The following is a 26,340-nucleotide window of genomic DNA, read 5'->3' on the forward strand; positions in this document are numbered from 1 at the left end:
GCATCAATCTTGACTGGAATGAAGTGTAAGGCCATCATTTTTTCAGGTTTTTTTGTTGTTTGGACAACTTGCCATGGTCTGTATTTTCAACGGAAATGTGAACTTGGACAAGGTCTGATTGGGAATGATTGAATATATTACCAAACAAAAACATTCATTGCCAATGTTGCAATTTAAAGATAGTGACACTGTAATTCCAATGGGAACTTTGGGCAAAGGCGATGGCAAAATTAAATGACACCACTCTTAGCAATAGTGTTTCCACTTAAAACTGAGGATCTGAAATTTCTGCTCTTTCATGCTGGTGTCATAATGCTCAGCTCCCGAATACTGACAGCACACCAGCTGGCCAGCTAATTAATTTCCATCTGGTATAAAATTTCATCACTTTCTGACATCAAGCCTATCAGAATGGTGTCATGCACAAAGTACAAATCTTATATCAGATGGATCCCTGGAAGCTTAGCTGTCAATGTAAAAGGTAAGAAGAGGTAAAGACAGCTGCTGTGTGATATCTGGCTCATTGAATCTAATAGCTATCTAACCTTGAATGTTGTGCTTCTGTTCCTAAGAAAGCCGCACATACAGAAACATTCAGAAATGTGTAAATGAATACTATATGTACGAGTCGACTGGCAGAAAATTTAAAAAAGGACCTTACATAGGAACTTGCAATATAATACAGGCTTATCCTAGTAATGAGCCATAATTACAGTATCCTCTACTAATCTTCAGCAATAAAAGCAATTTATCATTAATATCTAATGCTCTTCAAGACAGACAGATAACATTCTTAAGCATGACTAAATACTGTATATTGCTAAATTTCCATATTTCCTATTGTCTGTTAAGATGTAAATTAAGTAAAGAAAATTAATTTTGACAAACAATGGGAATAATTGCCAATATAGGGCCAAAGGAAGTAATTCAGTGAATGTTGCAATAAGGTCAATAAACTAAAAAAGTATTTATAAAACTTTACCTTTTTGAAATTTGGCTGACTCAAAACTGAGGTAGGATGAATTCTGACTTTCTTTTCTTTTGCACCCACTAGCTTAAAGTTCTCCTTGTCTACATGGATGAGGTTGGGATACATTCCAGCAACAAGGGCAGCTTTCACCACTGCCCAGTTTTCAGAATTGAGATTCACATCGCGAATGTCACCTCCTCCTCTAGCCCTAACAAAACCTATGAGGACAAAATATACTTATTAGCACACAAGTACATTCTTTTACTTTATTTATTCACTTTTTAAAAATTTATCCTAGACATAATATATGATTGAACACAAGGGCACAGTTGCAGTAACTCTTTAAAAAATGTTGCCCAAACATAAAACAATTAAAACACTGATACCATTTCCTGTTTCAGTTCCCTCAGTAATTGCTCTAATATCTGTTTAAATTTAATTTAAAAATTTTTATGTGCAGAATTAAATGGGGAAAATAGATCTGATAAATGCAACTTGGATAATTAATTTTACTGCAATAAAGTACACAAAATATTGGGTAAAAATGCACATTTTATTACTCTATACCATATTAAAGAATAAATCACAATATAATTGCAAAAACTCATGTTAAATGCAATACAAGAACTCTACATATTAAAGTCTCACATTTAATTTTACAAGCTCTTCTTATTTGTTCTTGGGCTTGTGTTCATAGTCATGCTCAGGAAAGGTAAGAATAAAAAAAAAATGACTGTTCTTTCTATCACCATCCATTTTCTAACCTGCTTATCAAGCAAGTTCCAAATTTCCTAACTATATTAAGTATTAAAATTGTGTATTTTATTTTATGTGCCCTATTATTATTAGAAAGTATATTAGCTGAGCTTTACTTCCTCTGAAGATATAAATATCCTTAAAAATGTTTTTAATAAAACACAAAAAGCCGTAACTCATAAATTAGGCTTTTTGACCTGGACTGATTACAGATTTTGTTGTCACAAAGAGTGCATTTGACATTTTCATCAAAATAAATATCTGTTTGCTTAAAAATTTCAATAATATAACCTTTAAGAGATTGCATACTTACCTTAATGCCAACAACAAATTATATCAATTTTAGGGAAATAACGCATTTTTCACTATAAACCCTAAACTTTAGAAGAACATAAGCCCATGCTACCTTTAAAGGGAACTGTCATTGTTCTCTCTGTTACATGGTCTTCCAGTTAATCTGTTACTATATTTTCCTTTGTTGTATCATCTATAGAACTTGTCAGCAATCATCACCCTCAAGTAAAATATAGCACACAAATTGCCATTCATTTTTATAATAAAAAATTATAATTCAGTCAAAATTCACAATAGATGCTTTGAGTTTCTGTGCAAAGTATCAGCTTCATTATATTCATATAATGCATTACTAAACAGCATTAATAAGAAGAAATAATCAATTAGCATTTGTGAACATTTACACATTTTAATTTACCCTGTTGAAAGAAAGGTTTTCACTTGTGAAAAATTACTTTTATGTGCTTTTGAAATTTCTATAGTATATATCTGTATAGTTTTTTTTTTTTAAAATAGAAACTCATCATGCGGGCTACTGCTTCAATTGCATTTTAGGTATTATAATACAAAAATGCACATATTTATATAGCACTTAAAAATGCTTTCCTATTTGTAACTTTATTTTACCATTTTTAATTTAATTATTCATTACATTTTGATTTACAATGCAGTACCATTTTGTTTTTCTATGGGTGCCACCATTTTGGTAAGACAGTGCTGCAACTGACTTATTCACCAAGTTTGTGGATACTCTTTGGAAGTCTTGTGACAGTATTGAGTTTTTTGGCAAACAGACTAGTGATTGTGTTTGAGTATGACTTTGGTTTAAGTTCTGGTTTTGTAGAATGATAGGCTTGATTTATTGGTTTTGACTTGGCACATTATTTACTTATATTTCATCCTCTCCTATTATTTGCTGCCGTTTGTGACCTGCCACGTTTCTACTGTTAAGACCATTAATCAGGTTTGTTATATTTTATACACTGTCACTGTCAAATGATCAATACCTTAATTGGTGGACAGCTGGCTTAGAGAGGTACAGCTCCATCTAAAATGAGCTGGAAGTCTCCTACAAGTACTAAAGTTGTGCTTGGAATAAACAGCGAATGCATCTGTTAAGGATGACCTCAACACTCATCACAGGAGGTGTTTATCATGCATCTTGGGAGAGATTTGGAATATGGAATCTAAACAGATCCTGTCCAGGACCTCAGTAGTCAAGGTAGATGCAAGAAGCTGTAACCAAAAGGTTGTTGATGTCAACATAGTAACCCTAGGTCATGCTGGTGAACACCAGTGGTGAATTAAGTTATCAAGATGAAAAAGAGGCCTTCGTCATGTTAGAAGGTGAGTCTAGACATTGTACTAAGAGATAAGCAGTCCTTAAACATTCTGAGTTTATGAATATTTTATAGTATACTTTAGGAAACTAAAAGGCAATATAACATCACAGCTTTGAAGATTGGATTATAATGATTACATTGTTATATACAAAATATTTATGATGAACAATTCCATTGGGATGTAATGGTATGACAGGTCATATGGGTAACCCTTAAAAAAAGCGTTGAAAAGTGTGCTGCACTTTAAAAAACAAATAATCAATCAATACAAATTTACAAGGAATAACAGAATACTACAAATTCTTTAGCACCTTGCACACAAATTAGTAAATTTTGTAGATAAGGCTATATGATTTGAAAATACAAGTGAATAAAGGGGCAGATTTCAGCCTAGAGGGTTGAAGGTGCTGTTTATGGGGGTACCACTCAGAACTGCTGCTTAACATCAGTAATAAAAGAACCAAGGTTAAGAAGAACTTTACAAAAAAGATAGCAAATATACTTTTTATTTTGTAAACAAGAATTAATTTAGCAAGAAAGAGCATTCCTTGGAGGAGACATTACCTGAAATATGTAAGGTGATTTGACAATTTTGGATAAGGCAGTGAGGATGGTAAACTAAGGTGGTGTACAGCATGTTTAAGAAAGAAAGCTAGAGGCTCCATCTTAAACAAAAGTTGAATAAATTACATTTTTTATTGCAAGCAAAAGTACACACCTATTGCTCTAAGTTGACCTAGTAACTGTGTCCTCATTCCAATGATAATTTCCATTGTAGCCTGGGAAAGAAAATTCTTTTCACAAAATGACCTCTCCCAGCCATCGCTACGAGCCTTCTGCCATGCCTATAAAATAATAATAACTGATAAAACAATCTAGGATTTGAAAAATGAACAACTAATACAAATATCAACAAAACAAAATATTAAATAATACTCATAACTTTAGGTTTGCTTTTTACACCCATATCATTAAAATACAAACAATACAAAAAGTAACAAATATACATTAAAAAGTACTGACAATACCTGCATTTAGTGAGAGGGTGAGAAGATTGTAATTATTGTATCACAAAGTAGCTGTTATGACATTTGTTTATTTATTATAAAGCAGAAATATCTGTAAGCATGAAATAAGGAAAGGAAATACAACTAATAATTAAAAAGATTATTATATCTTCAAAAAATACCTGAAAAGCCCTTAACAGTGCCATATGATCACTGAAGGTTCCTGCAGAGAAACGTTTTCTGCAAAGCATTGCTGCCCTTTTTTGTGCAGCCTGCACTGGCAAAACAAAAGGATCTCTGTAGGCAAGTGTGCATGCAATAGTAAGAATAGGATCAAGGCATTTAAGCACTACAGCACACAAAACCATCTTTCCAAGGTGTGGTTCAACAGGAAGATCTGCAAGGTGATATCCAAGTTCTGTTAAGTCTTCCCAAAAATCCATGGCGTCAATGGTCTAAAAAGGGAAAGTATTAGTAAACTAAACCATTTTTTCATAAAGCATTTAAAACTTGAACTTTTCATCAAAGACAATTAATTTAAATGTACCTTAAGCATCTGTACAGCATTCTTGATTATCAAAGTTGATGGTGGCTCTGGTGCTCTGGAAAGGAATTCTGCTACTGGACATGTGACGGGTGCTAGAAGTTTTGTATGTAAGCATAACTCCTGTTAAAATAGAGATAAATACATGACATTCTTAAAATAGCCGAAAACCTAACAGAATTAGTGAATGTTTAAGACAAAATAAGGAAGAAAACTGGCACATTTTGTCTCTTTAGAAAGTCTTTAAAATGTCTCCTATTATAGTGCTGTACAATACAATACACATATAGGTTTGCCTTTGTTCATTCCTCTTCATTGGAAAAACATGGTGCCAGAAACAGTTTTGTGAAATAATAAAAGCAATATTCACACTGGCTCCATTCAACATCTTGTGTCTAGATATTTTTGGGGGAAAAAATCACATGATATCCTAAATGAAACATTAATTTTTTACAAACATTGGGGAAGAGACGTTGATACTCATTTGCAAATTCAAGCAACCTGGATTTTTAAGTGTAATCATTCATGCTGCCAGGCATCGATGAGTTAGCCTGCTTTTGCATTTTATAAAAGAAAAAACAAACCAAAACCCAACTTAAGCCAAGTGTAAGGAGTTTGGATGTAGTGCTTGCCTTCACTAGCTCAAGTCTGAGCACTTCTGAGACATATTCTATACTTAGATGGGTTCTCCATTTTAGCTTGGATTTTCTATCCTTGGAAACTAACACAAGTACCTGAAACTGTTATCTGATATGACTGGTTTGTTTATATAACTGTTAATATAACTGTTATCTTTATAACCATTTAGTATTTTGTCTGATCATTCATTGTTAAGTACATCTGCTTTCTTTATTAAATATGACTACAGTGCAGTATTTGGACATAGATATATATTTTTTTAAATTGTGGTTATTTTGATCATTTCAAAGCAACAATGGACATAAACTTGCAGCAACTATTTATCTTAACTTTCAACACAGCTGTAATGACACAGGATAAATAATCACCAAAAGAAAATGAGGAAATGGAAATAAAAAGGAGGCATTAAGATGTGGATGAAATACCATGGCTTCTGTTGTCTCTACCCATCATTCCTCTGGCCACCATGCATTTTCTGTTTCTCAGAAATACTGTATTACTATCATTATTAGATGTTTATTATTTTCATTTGGTTTTATCTTTCACTCAAGTATTTCTTTTTTTGTATTTTCTTTTTTTGGCAGCCACCAATTGTGCAAGTTCTCCCACTTAAAGAGATGAGAGAGGCCTGTAATTTTCATCATAGGTATAACTCAACTATGAGAGACAAAATGAGAAAAAAAATCCAGAAAATCACATTGTCTGATTTTTAAAGAATTTATTTGCAAATTATGGTGGAAAATAAGTATTTGGTCACCTACAAACAAGCAAGATTTCTGGCTCTCACAGACCTATAACTTCTTCTGTAAGAGGCTCCTCTGTCCTCCACTCGTTACCTGTATCAATGGCACCTGTTTGAACTCGTTATCAATATAAAAGACACCTGTCCACAACCTCAAACAGTCACACTCCAAACTCCACTATGGCCAAGACCAAAGAGCTGTCAAAGGACACCAGAAACAAAATTGTAGACCTGCACCAGGCTGGGAAGACTGAATCTGCAATAGGTAAGCAGCTTGGTGTGAAGAAATCAACTGTGGGAGCAATTATTAGAAAATGGAAGACATACAAGACCACTGATAATCTCCCTCGATCTGGGGCTCCACGCAAGATCTCACCCTGTGTTCAAAATGATCACAAGAATGGTGAGCAAAAATCCCAGAACCACACGGGGGGACCTAGTGAATGACCTGCAGAGAGCTGGGACCAAAGTAACAAAGGCTACCATCAGTAACACACTACGCCGCCAGGGACTCAAATCCTGCAGTGCCAGACGTGTCCCCCTGCTTAAGCCAGTACATGTGCAGGCCCGTCTGAAGTTTGCTAGAGAGCATTTGGATGATCCAGAAGAGGATTTGGAAAATGTCATATGGTCAGATGAAAAAACTCTACTTGTCGTGTTTGGAGGAAAAAGAATGCTGAGTTGCATCCAAAGAACACCATACCTACTGTAAAGCATGGGGGTGGAAACATCATGCTTTGGGGCTGTTTTTCTGCAAAGGGACCAGGACGACTGATCTGTGTAAAGGAAAGAATGAATGGGGCCATGTATCGTCAGATTTTGAGTGAAAACCTCCTTCCATCAGCAAGGGCATTGAAGATGAAACGTGGCTGGGTCTTTCAGCATGACAATGATCCCAAACACACCGCCTGGGTAACGAAGGAGTGGCTTCGTTAGAAGCATTTCAAGGTCCTGGAGTGGCCTAGCCAGTCTCCAGATCTCAACCCCATAGAAAATCTTTGGAGGGAGTTGAAAGTCTGTGTTGCCCAGCGACAGCCCCAAAATATCACTGCTCTAGAGGAGATCTGCATAGAGGAATGGGCCAAAATACCAGCAACAGTGTGTGAAAACCTACAGAAAACATATGGCCTCTGTCATTGCCAACAAAGGGTATATAACGAAGTACTGAGATGAACTTTTGTTATTGACCAAATACTTTTTTTCCACCATAATTTGCAAATAAATTCTTCAAAAATGTGATTTTCTGGATTTTGTTTTCTCATTTTGTCTCTCATAGTTGAGGCATACCTATGATGAAAATTACAGGCCTCTCTCATCTTTTTAAGTGGGAGAACTTACACAATTGGTGGATGACTAAATACTTTTTTGCCCCACTGTATGTAATAAAATTTTGTGTGGGGATGGAGCATTCACATTCAAAGTAAGCAGTTGTGGATTTACATGTACAGTTTTGGAGGAAGGGGTCCACAGATGTGAATGCATAATACAATGGAGTAGCCTGTGGGGGAATCATTAAGTTTAAACTGACACAGTTGACCCTGGCTTGTCTTTTATGCGAGGACATCACCTCTGCCTCTACTTCTCTCTCACTCCCTTTTCATACGTTTAGAGCCACAGTGCTTGGCACCCTCACTGGAGCTTTATAATTTTAACTTTCTCCTTCAATTTCAAATCTGACTGTTCATGCCGAACATGATCACGTCTTCTTTTTTCTGTTGAAAAATACCATGCCTTCTTCAGTCGTCCAGTCTCCCCATGGTTAGTGCTGCTGCTCCTGTGGCCTGTCAGTTGCTTCTCCTCCATCACTTTCATAAAATCCACTCTCAACACAACACAGAGCATGAATGTTATTATACTATTAATAAAAATTGATAAATAGAATAAAAACTGTAAAGTCACCAAATTTCAAAAATCAGCCAAAGAATTTTTGAGATTTTGGGGTATTATGTTGTGTGTTCTGGGGGGGTCGGGGTTGGTTACCCCTAAATATTGTACATAATAGAGCCAGAAATATTGTCTTCACTGTCCTATTGCCACTCCTATGCACAGCACAATATTTCAAACGAGAATTTTTTGGTAGATGTGATACTCATGACCATGGCTCTTTTGATCCCATGAGTGTTTCAGTTTTATTAACAGTCACTGTCCTTAAATATATTTTCCTCTGTACAGTGGTATGCCTAAGATCCAGCGACTTTCTAATTTTTTATACTTAAAGATTAAAAGATTAGTCTCAAGAAGTTCACAATGACTACTATTTTAGACCTTGCATTCTATTACTCATTTTTAAATAGAGGCATGACTTCTTATTTAACCAAATAATCTTGTTTTTTTGTTTAAAACTCACATAGTTCCTCCCCCAACAAGCAAAAAGATGATGTTGCTTGTTTTTTGCATACTTGATTTAGTAACCACAAATATAATCAATATAACATAAATTCTCCTGTTTGTCAAGGATATAACCCCAAACATGGAATGTGTGGTTCAGCACCCCATTTAGGGGTAGTAATTGGCTTACCATTACATTTGTAATATACTGTATTTAACAAGAATAAAATAGTTTGCATCTATGATTCCTTAAAATAAATAGACACAAAAATGCCTACCTGAAGGGGCATTCTTAGAAGTTCTGGTATCGGGAACTCCAACATGTGTTTAAAGCGTAATCTGCTAAACAGATGAAAACAAATGCCTGGTCGACAACGCCCAGCTCTGTAAAACATTAAATCAAACATTAAATTATTTGCAATTAACCAAATTATTTTACAGTGAAAGACCATACTTTTAAATGGGACACACCAACAATTAACATTAAAATTAAAATTTAGCAATTTGGTCCCAATGATCATTAAATATTTAGTATAACATTAAATAATATAACTTACTAACTGTCATGAGGGACAGGAGCCTAAGCAGCCAGGCTATCACAGAGCCCAATAACACACAGAACTAACGTAGATATTCAAGTCATCTAACATGCAAGTCTTTGCAGATGTGGGAGGAATTGAAGAGCACCCAAAAGAAGACTAATGAAGACAAAGAGAGAACATGCAAACTCCACAATGACAACCTTTGGATGCAGGTTTCAAAACCTGAATGCTGGTTAATGAGGCAGCAGCACTGCCACAATATCTACCTAATATTCATCAGTTTGCTGACAGACTGATAAAATGATCCATTCTAAAATGTGAAAGGTCTATCTCACAGGCACTTAACTAAAAAGAGGGAGATGGAAAAAGACTGACTTTAGGTTATTCTTTTTGTTCTCTGGCTGCTCTCAAGAGTCTTCTTGATGCCAGATATTAATGTTGCATCATAGGACTTTCTGGAGTTTCAGTGTGATTTTGAAGCTCAAAATCTGAACTAGGAAAATCACTTTTCTTATTGTGAAATGTTTCTATGCATATGTCTCCTTAGTGGTATAACTGTGGTAATGAAGTTGAGAGAAACTGAGATGTATGAAAAAGAAATGGAAAGGTAATGTTAAGAATAATGTAATCTCAGAGCACAACCAAATTAATCTTAAGTATTAAAAGAGTTCTAAAGAAAATTATAACACACAGAACAAAAGATCAAGAGCTGACACCGGAAATCAAGAAGAACTACCTCTCAAAAATCAGAGGGGAGATTAACAGTATGTAACAAGGACAATCCTTCATTTTTCAAAACTATTTCTTTATTGGGTCATGGACAAAGCGAGAGATAACACAGAAACATAAGACAGTAACCACTCTTGGACAGGATACCAATCTATAGCAAGGTTATTCAAATGATTTACCATGGACACTGTACAGACCAGAAGATTAAATGGTATGTAGACTAAGAAAAAAGATTATTACATTTGTGTTTAATCTTGCAATGCTGGGCAGAGTGGTGGCTCTGATGCTGGGGATCTATGACGGCAATTGGAAGGTTGCTGGTTCGAATCCTGTAAATAACAGAAGTGACTCTACTCTGTTGAGCCCTTGAGCAAGGCCCTTAACCTGTAATTGCCTTGTGCTGGGTATGCCGTTAATCTGCATCCAGCCCTGCAAGTAGGTCCTCCAACTTACAGGGAAAATGTGGGGGTTAGTGGCAGGATTGGCACTCCAGCCACTGTAAAAAAAAAAACAAAAATAAAAAAAAAATAAAAAAAACTCTAGTGTGGTGTCACCTGCTGCACTCGAGTCCCAATCTCACCTCTTGCAAAACTGTGTGAAATGCAGTGCAAAGAGCATTTTCATTTGTAGCAGATGCTGCCACATGAAAATTATACAACTGAAAGTTTTTAGCATTTCCTGGAGTTAAGTTTTCCAAATATTCACTGAACCCATCTATTAAATGTCACAGATAAGAGAAGTTTTAAACTCTCCACATGGCACCAAGCTTGAAATAAACCCTGAAAGTGACACCACTCCTTGGAATAGAGGTTAGGTTAGGAGCACATACTGCTGATACAGTGTACTGCCGCATCCACCACATGACAAACCAACTCAGGATCCCTGATTAGGACCTGAGTGCAGCCATGCAACTAGTTCAGATGGAATGGAACAGTGTGAGTTTTGTTATGGTGGTTGGAGTGCCAATTCTCCCAACAACCCCCAGGTTTTTTCCCTGCAGGTTGGAGGGTCTACATACAGGGCTAGATGCAGGTTAACGTCATACCCAGGATGGAGCAACTGCAGGTCAAGTGCCTTGCTCAAGGGCCTACTTTTGGCATTTACGGGATTTGAACCGGCAACCTTCCAATTGCCAGTGCAAATTCCTAGTCTCAGACCCACCACTCCGCTCTATGTATACTCTGCCTTGGAATAGGTTGGTGCTAAAATTTGAATGTACTGAATTTTGTTTATTTTTAAGTATAAAAGTAGCACAACCACTTGAATAAAATGAATGCACATTGATATGCACTGTTGCCACAAATTAGAAAATTAGGTCTGAGCTAGTTTGGTTTCATAGTTGCAGTGAGCAGGACAAAAAGCAGCCACTGGAGTGGTGGATGTCATAACAGTCTTATGCTAAGCCTATCACAGATGTAGCTGCCAGTTTCTCTCTGGTTTTTCATTGTCTTTAAGGCACTACAAAGATAGAGTACCCTAAATTGAAAAACTAAAGAGTTCACTAAAATCAAAAGATAATATAAGGACTAACTATAAAGGCTTAAGAGCAAAAAGACTGAGAAAGTAACAAAAAATAATACAACAGAGCAAACAAGCAAATGCAAATAACAAAAGAAAATTAGACTTCCAACAAGCTGTAGGAAAACCTTGTATAGAAAGCCTTAAATATTTAGAACAGATCAGAAAAGCTGATGGACCTTCCTACTTTAATTTAGTCCTTAAATTTAGAAACATAAATGTAAACAACATAAACCGATGTATATGTAACAAATGCCTGCTACTTTTAATGACACAGAATTGAAACATCTAAAACAAAGTATTAAGCAGCAGGAATTAACTCTTTAGATTATACAGAGTTGACTAATTGGTCTTTTTTTTTTTATAAATAATTTCAAAAACTTGGTATGGAGTCCCCTACAGCACATAATTAAGAAGTAATCAATAGTAAAATGTTTGTAACATTTAATATTAAATCTTATATTAAAAACTCCATCATATTTCAGATTTTTACTATTGTACTTGTTTAAAATAGGAATTTTTAAAGAGCTTTTTCAAGGGTAGCATTGGCCAACACAGTGTTTTAGCTGCAGACTTAATACACATTGTCTAAAGTTGTATGGTATAACCAAAATGAAATTTTCAAATCACTGTATTATATTTTTTCAACAAAAAAAAAAGAAAAAATATAACAGATTTACTCCCATATATTATTTCTTAAAAGCATGATTAGACTAAACTGGTTCCTGTTCTAACTCTATATTGTTACCTCGCTCTTTTTTGATTTTTAAAGAAAGTTAGTTTTCATATAGTCACAGAACTAATTATAAATTATACTTCTGGTGCTTACTTTGATATTTGTTTCTCTACCATTTATTAGCTTTTTACTGTTCTGTTAACTCTCAAATGTACAGGATTTTTTGCAAGGGGCATGGAATAATGACTTTGGCCTAAATAATGATGAGTAAACACAGATCATTATCACACAACATTTAGTATGTCCACTTTAGTTTGTGAAAGACAAAAAGCCTCCCAGTGTAATCTATTATATTTAAAAATGAACAATATAATTTAAACTTAATTTACCTTCCTTTTCTCTGGATTGCACTTGCTTTTGAGATCCATACCATTTTTAACATTGTCACATGGTTCAGAGCGTCAAAGGATTTCTATAGCAAAAAAAAAAAAATCAGACAAGTTTATAGTAGAGTTCTGTGTTATCAGGACAGAGCAGTCTGTTTCTAGTTCTTTCCTACACAACATACCTCTTTGACTTTGCCAGCATCAATAACAAAGACCACATCATTGACCGTGATACTGGTTTCTGCAATATTGGTTGAAAGAATCTATAGTGCAAAACAAAACATTACATATAAGTACAATTACTGAGAACGTGAAGTTTATTTCCATTTTTTAAGATACTTACTATTTTTCTAATACCAGGAGGGGATACTCGTAGAACTCTTTTCTGGTCAGATGTCTGCATATTAGAATGGAGTGTAAAAACCTGGTACCTAAGAAGAAATAGTATACAGGGTCTATAGAAAATGTTTTTTGCATTATTTTTTTTCACACTGCACTGTGACAGTATTATATACTTTAATAAATTTTGTTGAAGAAATTCCCTGAATGCATACATTGTACATCAAACTTCTACATTGACATAAAGGCTAACATCATTATGAATTATGTCATACATTTTTTTGCCTTTAATAGTATTTTGTAACTCTCCCACAATGCAGGCTGACCCTTAAATATTTGCACATTTTACTTTTTGCAGTTGGGATCATGTTTACTTAAATACAAAAAATAATATAGCACAGTACATTGTTAAAAAATCTTGAAGGTGAGAAAAATTTGCACAAAACTCCTCATATCATTCATTTATTAAAGTATCAATTATCCACTGAAAACAACCAAGATTTTATTAGTAATGGAACTAAGGAAGTTTAAGGCGACAAATGGAAAAGACACTGGTAGGTGTGTATTTTCATTTTAAAAGTTATAGCATATATAAATTATGAACTTGGCTTTCTCCTGCACTATTAGTGCAACCATTAAGTATTCCAATTTTGATGATGGTCAGTTTAAACATGATTCCAGCATTGCTGACTGTATCACCTACAAAAATAAGTCATAAGAATAGCTAAAGTACAAGAATGCTTACTGTGGGAAGTATTAAGAAAGACAGTGTATAAAATTCAACCCTACTGGTATATAAGTTAAACCTGCTGAACTGATTTAAGTAGAGCTTGAATTTTGCACTCAAAATGGGATGCAAAGATATTGCAGACTAGTAAAAGAAGAATATAATCAAGTGCTAAAATGAAGACTGTGAAAATGAACAGCATCAGATTGTATAGAGGCTCATAAAATGTGTACCAATCAAGTTAGCTATGCCAAGGAAATGATTAAACTCAATGAAAGAGTAGAAAAGAGCATTAAGCAGGACAAACATTTAGAATTAGCTTAGAACTACAAGATCCTTAAAGAACTGAAGAAAAATGGCAGCAGTTGGCTTCAATTGTGCTTTTTTGAAAAGAAATCCCTTGCTTAGCAAACATCTTCTCCTGCAAGTCTAAGCTACTTTCTCACCTTCCTAACTTGTGCCTGTGCCTTTTTAAGCAGATCCTGCCTTTATCTGATATCAATGAATCAGTTTATTTTAAAAGAAGAAATGTTGGCTCCTGATAACAGAAAAAATACTGAGAACAACAGCACCACATTGGGTAAAAAAATCAAAACTAAACTGAGAAGGTTTACAAACTAGTTAGTTCTTAAGTCAGACAAAAACAAATCAAGAGAAGACATGAATTAAGCTGTTATTCAATTCTTATAAAAAGAACATTTGCATAAATGCACCTGAAATCAATTTTAATGTAAATTACATAAACATGTTTGTATTTAAAATATAGTTGCTTTTTCAAAATTTGAAAAGAAATGGTGATTATGACTGACTAAATGACAGAATTTGGCATGCCATGTTCACGAAATATAGCCAAGATATCTTTAAAAGACAATCATCTAGATATGGGCTTTGGGAGGAACCACGCTACCTGTCTCTGTTTCTCAAGAATAGGTGTGAGAAATCAGGGGCTTTAACAGTTTTGATTACTTGTAGGGCTCTGATGCCCCTGTCACCCTGTAGCTCATATCCTTAGGCTTTAGTGTCCAAAACTTCTCAGACTATAAAAACATCTGTGTCTTGACAAAAATTAATGTTAAAAGGATTTCACCTCATTCATTTGAGCACAAACATAAATATATTAAAAGAAGAATATAGTAATGTACTATATAACATACTATAAGCCAATTTCTTTTGACTCACTGAGCAAATTATTAGATACACTACACAAGTTAAGCATCCATAATCTGAAATGCCTGGGACCAAAATTATTTCTGATATTTTTGGATTTTGGAATATTTGCATTTTCTTAAAAAAAATGCCAGGGTTTCAGGGTAAGAGCAAAAGTAGCCAAGCAAACACAGTGAGCAAATAAAAAGTTAAAATAGCTGTTATCCTTTCAGATCTCAGTAGCACAAGGTAACTGAAGCCTACAGTGCATCCGGAAAGTATTCGCAGCACATCACTTTTTCCACATTTTGTTATGTTACAGCCTTATTCCAAAATGGATTAAATTCATTTTTTTCCTCAGAATTCTACACACAACACCCCTTAATGACAACGTGAAAAAAGTTTACTTGAGACTTTTGCAAATTTATTAAAAATAAAAAAATTGAGAAAGCACATGTACATAAGTATTCACAGCCTTTGCCATGAAGCTCAAAATTGAGCTCAGGTGCATCCTGTTTCCCCTGATTATCCTTGAGATGTTTCTGCAGCTTAATTGGAGTCCACCAGTGGTAAATTCAGTTGATTGGACATGATTTGGAAAGGCACACACTTGTTTATATAAGGTCCCATAGTTGACAGTTCATGTCAGAGCACAAACCAAGCATCAAGTCAAAGGAATTGTCTGTAGACCTCAGAGACAGGATTGTCTCGAGGCACAAATCTGAGGAAGGTTACAGAAAAATTTCTGCTGCTTTGAAGGTCCCAATGAGCACAGTGGCCTCCATCATCCGTAAGTGGAAGAAGTTCGAAACCACCAGGACTCTTCCTAGAGCTGGCTGGCCATCTAAACTGAGCGATCGGGGGAGAAGGGCCTTAGTCAGGGAGGTGACCAAGAATCCGATGGTCACTCTGTCAGAGCTCCAGATGTCCTCTGTGGAGAGAGGAGAACCTTCCAGAAGGACAACCATCTCTGCAGCAATCCACCAATCAGGCCTGTATGGTAGAGTGGCCAGACGGAAGCCACTCCTTAGTAAAAGGCACTTGGCAGCCCACCTGGAGTTTGCCAAAAGGCACCTGAAGGACTCTCAGACCATGAGAAAGAAAATTCTCTGGTCTGATGAGACAAAGATTGAACTCTTTGGTGTGAATGCCAGGCGTCACGTTTGGAGGAAACCAGGCACCGCTCATCACCAGGCCAATACCATCCCTACAGTGAAGCATGGTGGTGGCAGCATCATGCTGTGGGGATGTTTTTCAGCGGCAGGAACTGGGAGACTAGTCAGGATATGGGGTGTTTTGTGTAGAATTCTGAGGGAAAAAATGAATTTAATCCATTTTGGAATAAGGCTGTAACATAACAAAATGTGGAAAAAGTGATGTGCTGTGAATATTTTCCAGATACACTGTATATATTAATTATGTACATTGTAATGAGCACGAAAGAAGAGACAGACACACACACACATAAATTACTGCTGTTACTTGGCTCCATGCCTGTGAGAAGTGCTTCTGTCAGCTATTATAATATTTTGTCATTTTGACTTTTGCATCTCTGTATGGCATAACAATAGCAAACATAGTTTAGATAAGTGGTGTCAGTTGATAGCTATACTACATGTTAAAATGCTTTGCCTATATTTTGGCATGGGATGTTTGTACTTTCACTAAAACAGCAATTTTATCTTTATTTAGTCATGAAGTCAGAAGATGGATGCTACGCAGAATTGCCTATGCTGTTACTGGTGTCATTAGGCACATTTACTGATTCATCAATTCTCTTAACGAAGTCCTTTTCACATCCTTTTCAAAGGGTTTGATGACTGGCTCTGCAGCACCCGGCTCCCCTCATTCAACAGACCTCTACCAAGCCAGGCACAAAAATATACAATTAAATTTTAAAAAAAAGAAAAACATTTTGTGCATTTTGAGGCTTAACAAAACAGTGAGAAACTATTTTTGTATCACATGGCATTACAGGCAACAGGCAGGCAAATGCTTAAAATATGCATAAGTTCGCTAGTAGACAACAAAGATCATGGTAAGAAAACATCTAGGCGCTGCCCAAATCAAGGAACTAACACAAGCCATTGCCAAGCTACCAAAGATAATGGCTATAATTAAATCATCAGTGGAAGGGGGGGTGGGGGGGGTGGAGTCTGTTGAAATGCTGATTGGAGATTACTACAAACTAAGAATTGCAGTAAGCTTGACAAAAACCTCTTCTCCTTGTCATCCCTGCCCACCTTTTACCATTGCAGATGACCACAGGTTTACTTATAAATACATGCAGAGCAACCTGACAGCCCCAGACATAGGTAGAAATTAGGATATACAGTATTTGAATAGAAATAAGTATATAATACTTTGGGTCTCAGAATGTTTCATTACTATACGTTAATGCCTCAGCAATTTATCCCAGAATTGCAACAAACTGAACAGGTACAGGACAGACGGACTGACAGACAGACAGACAGGCAGGCAGACAGACAGATAGATACTGTATTAATCCCAAGGGGAAATTCACATACTCCAGCAGCAGCATACTGATAAAAACAATATTAAATTAAACACTGATAAAAATACAGGTATAACGGACAGTAAATTTGTATAATGTTAACGTTTACTCCCTCGGGTGGAACTGAAGAGTCGCATAGTGTGGAGGAGGAGTGATCTCCTCAGTCTGTCAGTTTTGCTGAAGCTGCTCCTCTGTCTGGAGATGATACTGTTCAGTGGATGCAGTGAATTCTCCATGATTGACAGGAGCCTGCTCAGCGCCCGTCGCTCTGCCACGGATGTCAAACTGTCCAGCTCCGTGCCTACAATAGAGCCTGCTTTCCTCACCAGTTTGTCCAGGCGTGAGGCGTCCCTCTTCTTTATGCTGCCTCCCCAGCACACCACCGCGTAGAAGAGGGAGCTCGCCACAACCGTCTAATAGAACATCTACAGCATCTTATTGCAGATGTTGAAGGACACCAGCCTTCTAAGGAGGTATAGTCGGCTCTGTCCTCTCCTGCACAGAGCATCAGTATTGGCAGTCCAATCCAATTTATCATCCAGCTGCACTCCCAGGTATTTATAGGTCTGCACCCTCTGCACACAGTCACCTCTGATGATCACGGGGTCCATGAGGGGCCTGGTCCTCCTAAAATCCACCACCAGCTCCTTGGTTTTGCTGGTGTTTAGTTGTAGGTGGTTTGAGTCGCACCATTTAAGAAAGTCCTTGATTAGGTTCCTATACTCCTCCTCCTGCCCACTCCGTGCAGCCCACGATAGCAGTGTCGTCAGTGAACTTTTGCACATGGCAGGACTCCAGAAACATATTTCTTACAGCACCACTGCCTCTGTCCAAGTGGGAGAGGGATCGGTGAAGCATATAGATGATGGCATCCTCCTCTCCCACCTTCTCCTGGTATGCGAACTACAGAGGGTAGAGGGTGTGGCGGACCTGTGGCCTCAGGTGGTGAAGCAGTAGCCGCTCCATGGTCTTTATCACATGTGACGTCAGGGCGGAAGTCATTCAGCTCACTAGGACGTGATACCTTTGGGACTGGGGTGATGCAAGATGTTTTCCAAAGCCTCAGGACTCTCCCCTGTTCCAGGCTCAGATTGAAGATACGCTGTAGAGGACTCCCCAGCTCCAATGCACAAAACAAAATTTGTTTGAATAGTTTTGGATTTCAGTGGAGAGGCAGACGATTTTTAAATATACTGAAGTAAAACAACCATAGTGTTTTCTAGAGACTGGCAGGAAAAAAGGTCTTAAATACAGGAAATGGTCCAGGATTTAAGGATACCATACAGGTCTGATTTCGCTGTTTAGTTTTTTTTTTAATATGTATGTTTCACTACATTTAGTTTTAGGATTATCCAGTCTGAATTGTCCTGATTTGGTCTATATAATCTGATGAGTTATTGCAATTTTTGTTGTTTTAGATTACTCTTTTTCATGAATGCTGCAGTGTTGTTGATAGTAACTGCATATATAGTGCAGCATAAAACATATTGTGGTTGATCTTTGAAACCAAAATAGGCAACATTTACACTGCAGCTCAATTTCCATTTATTCACTCATTTGTCACACAGATCTGATGTTTTACAGAAGTATGATTAGTGGAAATGACATGCATCCAAATATTCCATAGAAAATTACAAAAGTCTGGACGAGAACAGGCCATTCACCCCAAAAAAGTTAGCTAGTCCTATCCACTTAATTCTTCTAAAATAACATCAACTCAAGTTTTGAAAGTCCCTAAAGTCCTACTGCCTACCACACTACTTGATAGATTATTCCAAGTGTCTCTGGTTCTCTGTGTGAAGAAAAACTTCCTAATGTTTGTGCAAAATTTCCCTTCACAGGTTTCCAACTGTGTCCTCATGTTTTTGATGAACTCAATTTAAAATAACAGTCTTGATCCACTGTACTAATTCCCTTCATAATTTTAAACACTTCAATCATGTCTTCTCTTAATTTTCTTTTAATCTTACTTCATAATTTATCTGCTGTAGCTCTGGAATCCACCTATTTGCTCTTCTCTGGACTTTTTCTAGCTCTGCTATGTCATTTTTGTAGCCTCGAAACCAAAACTGCACGCAGTAATCCAGATGAGGCCTCACCAGTGCTTTATAAAGCTTGAGCATAACCTCCTTTAACTTGTACTCTATCCATCATGCTATATATATAACCTAACCTTCTCTTAGCTTTCTTAATGGCCTCTGAACACTGTCTGGAAGTTGATAGTGTAGAATCCACTATGACTCCTAAATCCTTCTAATAAGGAGTACTTTTGACTTTCAGACCTCCCATTGTGTATTCAAACTTAACATTTTTACTTCCTATGTGAAATCTATACTAATAAAAGGCAAAGCCCTCACTCACTGACTCACTCATCACTAATTCTCCAACTTCCCGTGTAGGTAGAAGGCTGAAATTTGGCAGGCTCATTCCTTACGGATTACTTACAAAAGTTAAGCAGGTTTCATTTGAAATTCTATGCGTAACGGTCATAACTGAATCCTACTTACATACATAAATACATCCATAGCCTGCAGCTTGGTTGCCATGTGAGGCGAGGTTGCGTCCTGCATCCCCCGGCCTCCCACGTAGTTGGCTGCCTGCCTATATTGCGTCCCCCATCCCCACGCCTCCCACATCATTGCCTGCCTGCCTATGTTACACGTTTGGAGAACCGCCAATGCCTCTTAAACATCTTAGATTCACAGGTGACGATTTGAGTAGTGGACACTTGATGTTTATGAATGTTTCAACTCTCAAAAGCTGGATGCGAAGTTATCGATGAAACCGGCTGTATGCTTACCACGCTTGACAGATGCCGAATGTCACTTCAACACAACAAGTCCTGCAAATACTAACGTAATTGAAATAAACCATGAAACTCAAACCGATTATGACAGCAGCAATCCAAGCTGTGAGAAAACAGTAAAAAGGAAGTGTGTCAGACGTCGTGGTACATTTTCTGATGCAGCTAGACGGAAACAACTTCGTGACGCTGCCGCCAAATACTCGCAGAAAAATGCACAAGTTAATAAACACGCTGTTGCTAAATACTTGCAGGCAAATCCATAAGTTCATAGAGACGCTGTCGCTAAATACTCGCAGGCAAATCAACAAGTTAATAGAGCTTCTGTTTCTAGGTATGATCCCAATAATAAAAAGACGGCTCATACGAGGGTTGTCTGGGTTCCGCGCGGAATCACTCGAAATAAGTAGCCAAGGATTTTTTTTTTCTATTTTTCTCATGTACTTCGATCCTTTTTAAACTTTTTCCAAGTATTCATCGCCAACATCAATGCACTTTTGGGCTCTTCTGACCCACGCCCCAAAACACTCACGAAAGGCTGTCTTTGGGAGGTTGTCCAGCTGTTCTTTGACAGCTGCAATCAGTTCCTCTCGAGTTTCGAAGTTGTGGCCTCGCAGGGGTTCTTTGTAAAGCCAAGATCTCGTTGAATGATGGTGTCGACAGCATACCGGGTCATCCCAAGTTCCAGGGCAATTTTCCTGATGGTCACACGACCATCTTCTTCCAGGAACTCCTTCACACGATCAGCATTTCTGCCATCAGTCGAACTTCGCGGTTTCGGTTCACGTTCTTCATCGTCAAAGTTGAAGTGGCCTGTGCTGAAGCGCTGGAACCACTTAAAAACCATCGTCTTCTTTGGAGCATTCTTCTTGAAGATGCGAGAAAGTTTTTGGCAGCACTCTTTAGCTGTTAAACCATCTGAAAAGTCGTAAAAAATCATCACTCGAAAGTCACGCACGCACGGAGTCGGGAGCTTCGCCGCTAGCGCCGGCTGCGCACTCTCAGTTCGTTTGCTTCTCCTGTTCATTCTGAAGGAAGAGAGGGAGCAAAACATCTGAACAAAAACATGCAACCACTTGAATAATCCCTCTACACAGCAGAACAGGTTTCGACAGGCTGACACTCGACAAACGATAAAATTCCACGTGGAACTCAGACAACCCTCGTAAGAAAACAACAGGTTTGGCTCAAAAAAGCCAATTGTGGATTTGCGTACAGCCACCAAAACTTTGTAATGGCACGAGACTTCAGGTCATGTGTCTGCAAAAGAACCTAATTGAGGCAACTATTTTTACTGGCAGTGGCTCAGGGGAGAGAGTTTTTATTCCTCGCATCCCCGTAATACCCTCTGATCTCCAAATTCAATTCAAACGCATCCAGTTCCCAGTAAGGCTCTGCTTTGCAATGACAATTAATAAGTCTCAGGGACAAACCCTACAAAAGGTTGGCACTGATTTGAGGCATGATTGCTTTTCACATGGCCAACTGTACATTGCATGCTCAAGAGTAAGCTCAGCGCACAGCTTGGTCATATTACAACCGGAGGGCCAAACTGACAACGTGGTATACAAAGAGATCCTTAACAAATAATTATTTGTATATTTTCTCTCAGTTTAAAAATGTTTACTTTTCTTCTTAATAACAATTTTAAGGCAGTACTTCGCCGCTGCGAGGCGCGTTTATTTTGCTAGTACTTTATATTTACTAACATTAAATTTAATCTGCACAAGACTATATGCTGTCCAGGTCCAGGTCTCTCTGTAATGATTCATAGGGTTCCAGATAATCTGCTAATCTACCTATTTTAACCAGCTTGTTACTAATATTCATATCCAAATCATTTATATGTATTAAAAATAGCAGCAGCCCTAGCAGTTACCCCTGTGAAACACCACTCTTAACATCAGCCAATTCTGATAAGGTTCTTCGCATCATAACCCTCTGCTTCCTGTGTCTGAGCCAATTTTGTACCCATCTACAGACATCACCCTGAACTCCCATTTCTTTCAGATTGATGCCCAACCTCTCATGTGGCACCTTATCAAATGCTTTCTGTAAGTCAAGATAAATACTATTGCCTTTGAGCCACTTCTTTCTATTTACAGAACACCTTCACTGATAAATACACTCAAACCAAACCGATTCTTGATTCTCTTCCTTGGCATCATGAGCTTACAAATTTGCTGACATCTGGAACGGAAACAATGTAAAGTACAGCAGCCAGCACCTTTTAGCTGGCATCTGTCTGACAAATCTGTTTAATTCATTTTGTGCATGCGGGGCACATTCAGGACAGACAGGAGTTGAATCAACTGCAAAATTAGTTAGTCTCTAGCAGTTAAAAACAAAAAAAGCATATCAGAAAAATATCAGGATAATGACAGTTTTAGCTGCAGTGTGTACAGGGGCACTAAAAGACGTCTAGTTGCTTCTTTGGACAAGAGGTATGTAATGCTAAATATGGGAAAGTTACATCGGGGTTTATATGTAAATGCTTTATTTTAGGGCGGTGTCCTCAAATTCTTGCACTACGCCAGTAGGTAAGACACATTGTTTACTCTGAATGCATATTTTACAATTAATATTTTCAAGAGCAATACCAATTCTTTCAACCTTACATCGAATCCTACAGGATCATCCTAACTGAACAACAGCAGTTTTAGTTTTTGGAGCATTTCAGAATAGGGATGCTCAAACTAATAATGGATAGAGCCTTCTTTTGCACTCAAAACAGCTTCAAATCTTCATAACAATGCCATGAATGCACCATGCAGTTTATGCAGACTTGTCAGCTGCACATTCATACTGAAAATCTTCTCTTCTATCACTTCCCTAAGGCATTCTATTCGATTCAGATCCACTGACTAGAAGGTACACTGAAAAACACTGAACTAATTGTCATGTTCTTGAAACTATTTCGTGATTATTTATTTTTTGGGACATAGTACATTATCGTGCTTTAAGTAGCCATTAGATGATGGGTAAATTGTATCCATAAAGGCATGCACATGATCAGCAGCAATACTAAAATAGAACATGGCATTCAAGAAATGATTGATTGGTATTAATTACCCCAAACTATACCGATAAAACACTGCCAACACCATTATACCATGGATAAGCAGGTGTATACAGGTGTTCCTAAAAATTTACTCAGTATATCTATTTAAGGAAGTAGGTTTTTCTGTACAGAGATTCTGCCCTTAACATTAAAAGAACCAACTATCTACAACTGCTTTCTCTGCAATTCATATGCAGTACGTCCATTTCATATCCTTAATTAAATAATATATAAACCACACACATTTAAAGAACTCGGTAGATTTTATTATTTGATTACATTTAAATTACAATTTCTTGCTCATCTTATTTTTGATCACAATTAGTAAAAGGTTTCAAGCTTACGTTTTCATCAGTTTGAAAAGTGTGGCTACTTATTATTCTAAAATGAATTAATCATACATACAGTTAGGTCCATAAATATTTGGACAGAGACAACTTTTTTCTAATTTTGGTTCTGTACATTACCACAGTGAATTTTAAATGAAACAACTCAGATGCAGTTGAAGTGCAGACTTTCAGCTTTAACACTAGAATTACCAGAGCCTATGAAAAAACTTGTAGATCCGGCCCACCTTAAATCGCTTCTTAAAACCGTTCTCACCTCTCCGCCAGCGTCTTTTGTCATCTAAATGTACTGATAAAGACATGCTGCCAGCAGCCGGCTATTCCATCCCCCCAACGACTTAGAACGTAAACGAGCTTTTCCCAGCTCATGCCTTGATTGATTATCTGGGAGTGAAGTGGAGTTTTAGAGTAGAAATAATAGATTGTTATTTGGAACACACGCATTTCATATGTGTTGCATTTCTACAGCAATCTGTGTAAACGCATTGTTAAAACAGAAACGTTTTATATATTCTAGTAGCAAATGACAAAATGTAGGCATAAACTATATAATGTATGAAGCCTGAAGTCCAAATATCAAAGAAACACTTTCACAAAAGGTACAAAAAAAAAGCCACCACCAAAAAAAGCCACCTTAGTGTGTGACATTGACACGCATTAGCGATCACTGCTTCCGTGGTGCAAAAGTATCAGTCGCTGACTGGGAATCAGAAGGTCATGAGTTCGATCCTGCACAACTCCCTTTTGAGAAGTGTTCTTATTTTCACTATTTTAGAATAAAAAGATACGTTTGATTTTAGTCTGTAACAGCCGGTGTAATTTATGATATTTGTAAAGGTTAGCTTTATTTTTTTTTAAATTCACTTTTCATTGTCTCAGTCGCGTTCAGGATCCTTTCCTACCCTATCTGACACTGCTGTTTTCACATAAAGACGCGCTATAGTTCTGCAGTGTATCATGATACATATGACCGCGTGTTTTTTTCCCCCAATGTTGCCAGTCCCCACGTGTTGCTGTATGCTGTTTCTTTTGTACTCCAGGACATGCAGAGGAAAGCATAGTAAAGAGCAGTAACTTCAGCGCTATATGCAATCATCAGACACTCCCCATCTGATACTGCTGTTTTCACATAAAGACGCGTTAAAGCTCTGCAGTGTACTTGTGGCTGCATTGTCGTACCAATGCTTGTGAACTGAAGTGTCTGCATGCACTTTTCGTGGCATTACACGTGTATTTTTTGAGTATGCCCATGTAGCTCAAACACAGGAACATATGTTGATGTAAAAGTATAACAAAACAAGTGCACATTAATTCAAGACTATAACAGAAGAAAACAGAAAGCAAGTTACAGTAGGCGGTTGATATGACAGCTTGCGTGGTGGAATGCTAAGAACTGCTGATTTCCATTCCGTGCTATATAACTGTTAACATTTGAATCTGATGATTGCATATAGCGCTGTCTTATTCAGTGTGCGCAAGAACATGCAGGTGGCCAGTTGCTGAGTGCTACAACGCACATTTTAAAAAAAGAAAGAGACAAATATATGTGAAGTTTTGAAGAAATCATTTTATGATGCGAATAGTACCAATCAGAAAACATCGTCGAAGTAATGCAATATTATTTGAAAACGAACAGCGTCAGATCGGATGTGAAGTTATACTGGCGCTGTTTGAGTCAGATCAGAAGCTGAATAAGCTGAAAAAGCTCCTGTTCTGACTCTAAGTAAAAAAGCATGAATTAATCAACAGAAATAACCGCGATTGACATTTTAAAGTTAACGATTTACAGTGCATACCAATTTATAAATTTAATGTCCGTTTGAGGAAAAAAAAACCCACTTTCTTCAAAGCTGAGAATCGAACTCACGTCTCTGTAGCACGGTAGGGCAGCTGTGCTCCAAGTCAGCAAACCGTAGCGTTAAGCCACGGAAGCTGTTGTATCATCCTTGAACCATTTGTGAAAGTGTTTATTTGATGTTTGGACTTCAGGCTTCACATATTCTATAGTTTATGCCTGCATTTTGTAACATTTATTACTAAAATATGAAAATGTTTCTGTTTTAGCAATGTGTTTACACAGATTACTGTAGAAACGGAACACACATGAAATGCGTGTATTCCAAATAACGATCTATTATTTCCATTCTAAAACTCCAGCAGTTTACTCACTCCCAGATAATTATAATCAAACAAGGCATGAGCTGGGAAAACTTAGTGAACGTTCTGCGACGGTGGGGGATGGAACAGCCGGCTACTTGCTGCTCGTCTTAATCAGCACATTTAGAAGAAAAAAGAGAGGTGAGAACGGTTTTAAGGTGGGTCGGATCTATGAGTTTTTTCATAGACTCTGGTAATTCTAGTGTTAATTCAGTGGGGTGAGTAAAACGATTGCATAAAAATGTGAGGCAACTAAAGGATTTTTTTTACACAGTCCCTTCATTTCAGGGGCTCAAAAGTAATTGGACAAATTAAATAACTGGAAATAAAATGTTCATTTCTAATACTTGGTTGAAAACCCTTTGCTGGCAATGACAGCTTGAAGTCTTAAACTCATGGACATCACCAGATGCTGGGTTTCCTCCTTTTTAATGCTCTGCCAGGCCTTTACTACAGCGGCTTTCAGTTGCTGTTTGTCTGTGGGCCTTTCTGTCTGAAGTTTAGTCTTCAACAAGTGAAATGCATGCTCAATTGGGTTAAGATCAGGTGACTGACTTGGCCATTCAAGAATTTTCCACTTCTTTGCTTTAATAAACTCCTGGGCTGCTTTGGCTGTATGTTTTGGGTCACTGTCCATCTGTATCATGAAACATCGCCCAATCAATTTGACTGCATTTAGCTGGATCTGAGCAGACAGTATGTCTCTGAACACCTCAGAATTCATTCTGCTGCTTCTGTCCTGTGTCACATCATCAATAAACACCAGTGTCC

The 26,340-nt window shown here is 37.2% G+C and overlaps 1 protein-coding gene across 2 annotated transcripts in view; it reads right to left on the bottom strand.

The window, feature by feature from the left end:
• The window catches only part of LOC114654147 (3'-5' RNA helicase YTHDC2), a 137,275-nt gene that overhangs the window by 44,344 nt on the left and 66,591 nt on the right, over positions 1 to 26,340 (bottom strand). For both annotated transcript variants that reach the window (XM_051929869.1, XM_051929868.1), the window contains 8 exons: positions 12,818 to 12,905; positions 12,657 to 12,737; positions 12,478 to 12,560; positions 8,902 to 9,007; positions 4,918 to 5,037; positions 4,553 to 4,825; positions 4,082 to 4,208; positions 983 to 1,188 (listed from right to left, as the gene is read on the bottom strand). In XM_051929869.1, the coding sequence (XP_051785829.1) occupies positions 983 to 1,188; positions 4,082 to 4,208; positions 4,553 to 4,825; positions 4,918 to 5,037; positions 8,902 to 9,007; positions 12,478 to 12,560; positions 12,657 to 12,737; positions 12,818 to 12,905 (1,084 nt within the window). The remainder of the gene's footprint in view (positions 1 to 982; positions 1,189 to 4,081; positions 4,209 to 4,552; positions 4,826 to 4,917; positions 5,038 to 8,901; positions 9,008 to 12,477; positions 12,561 to 12,656; positions 12,738 to 12,817; positions 12,906 to 26,340) is intronic.

This window comes from Erpetoichthys calabaricus, chromosome 7, assembly GCF_900747795.2.
Source record: "Erpetoichthys calabaricus chromosome 7, fErpCal1.3, whole genome shotgun sequence".
NCBI classification, from domain to species: Eukaryota; Metazoa; Chordata; class Cladistia; order Polypteriformes; family Polypteridae; genus Erpetoichthys; species Erpetoichthys calabaricus.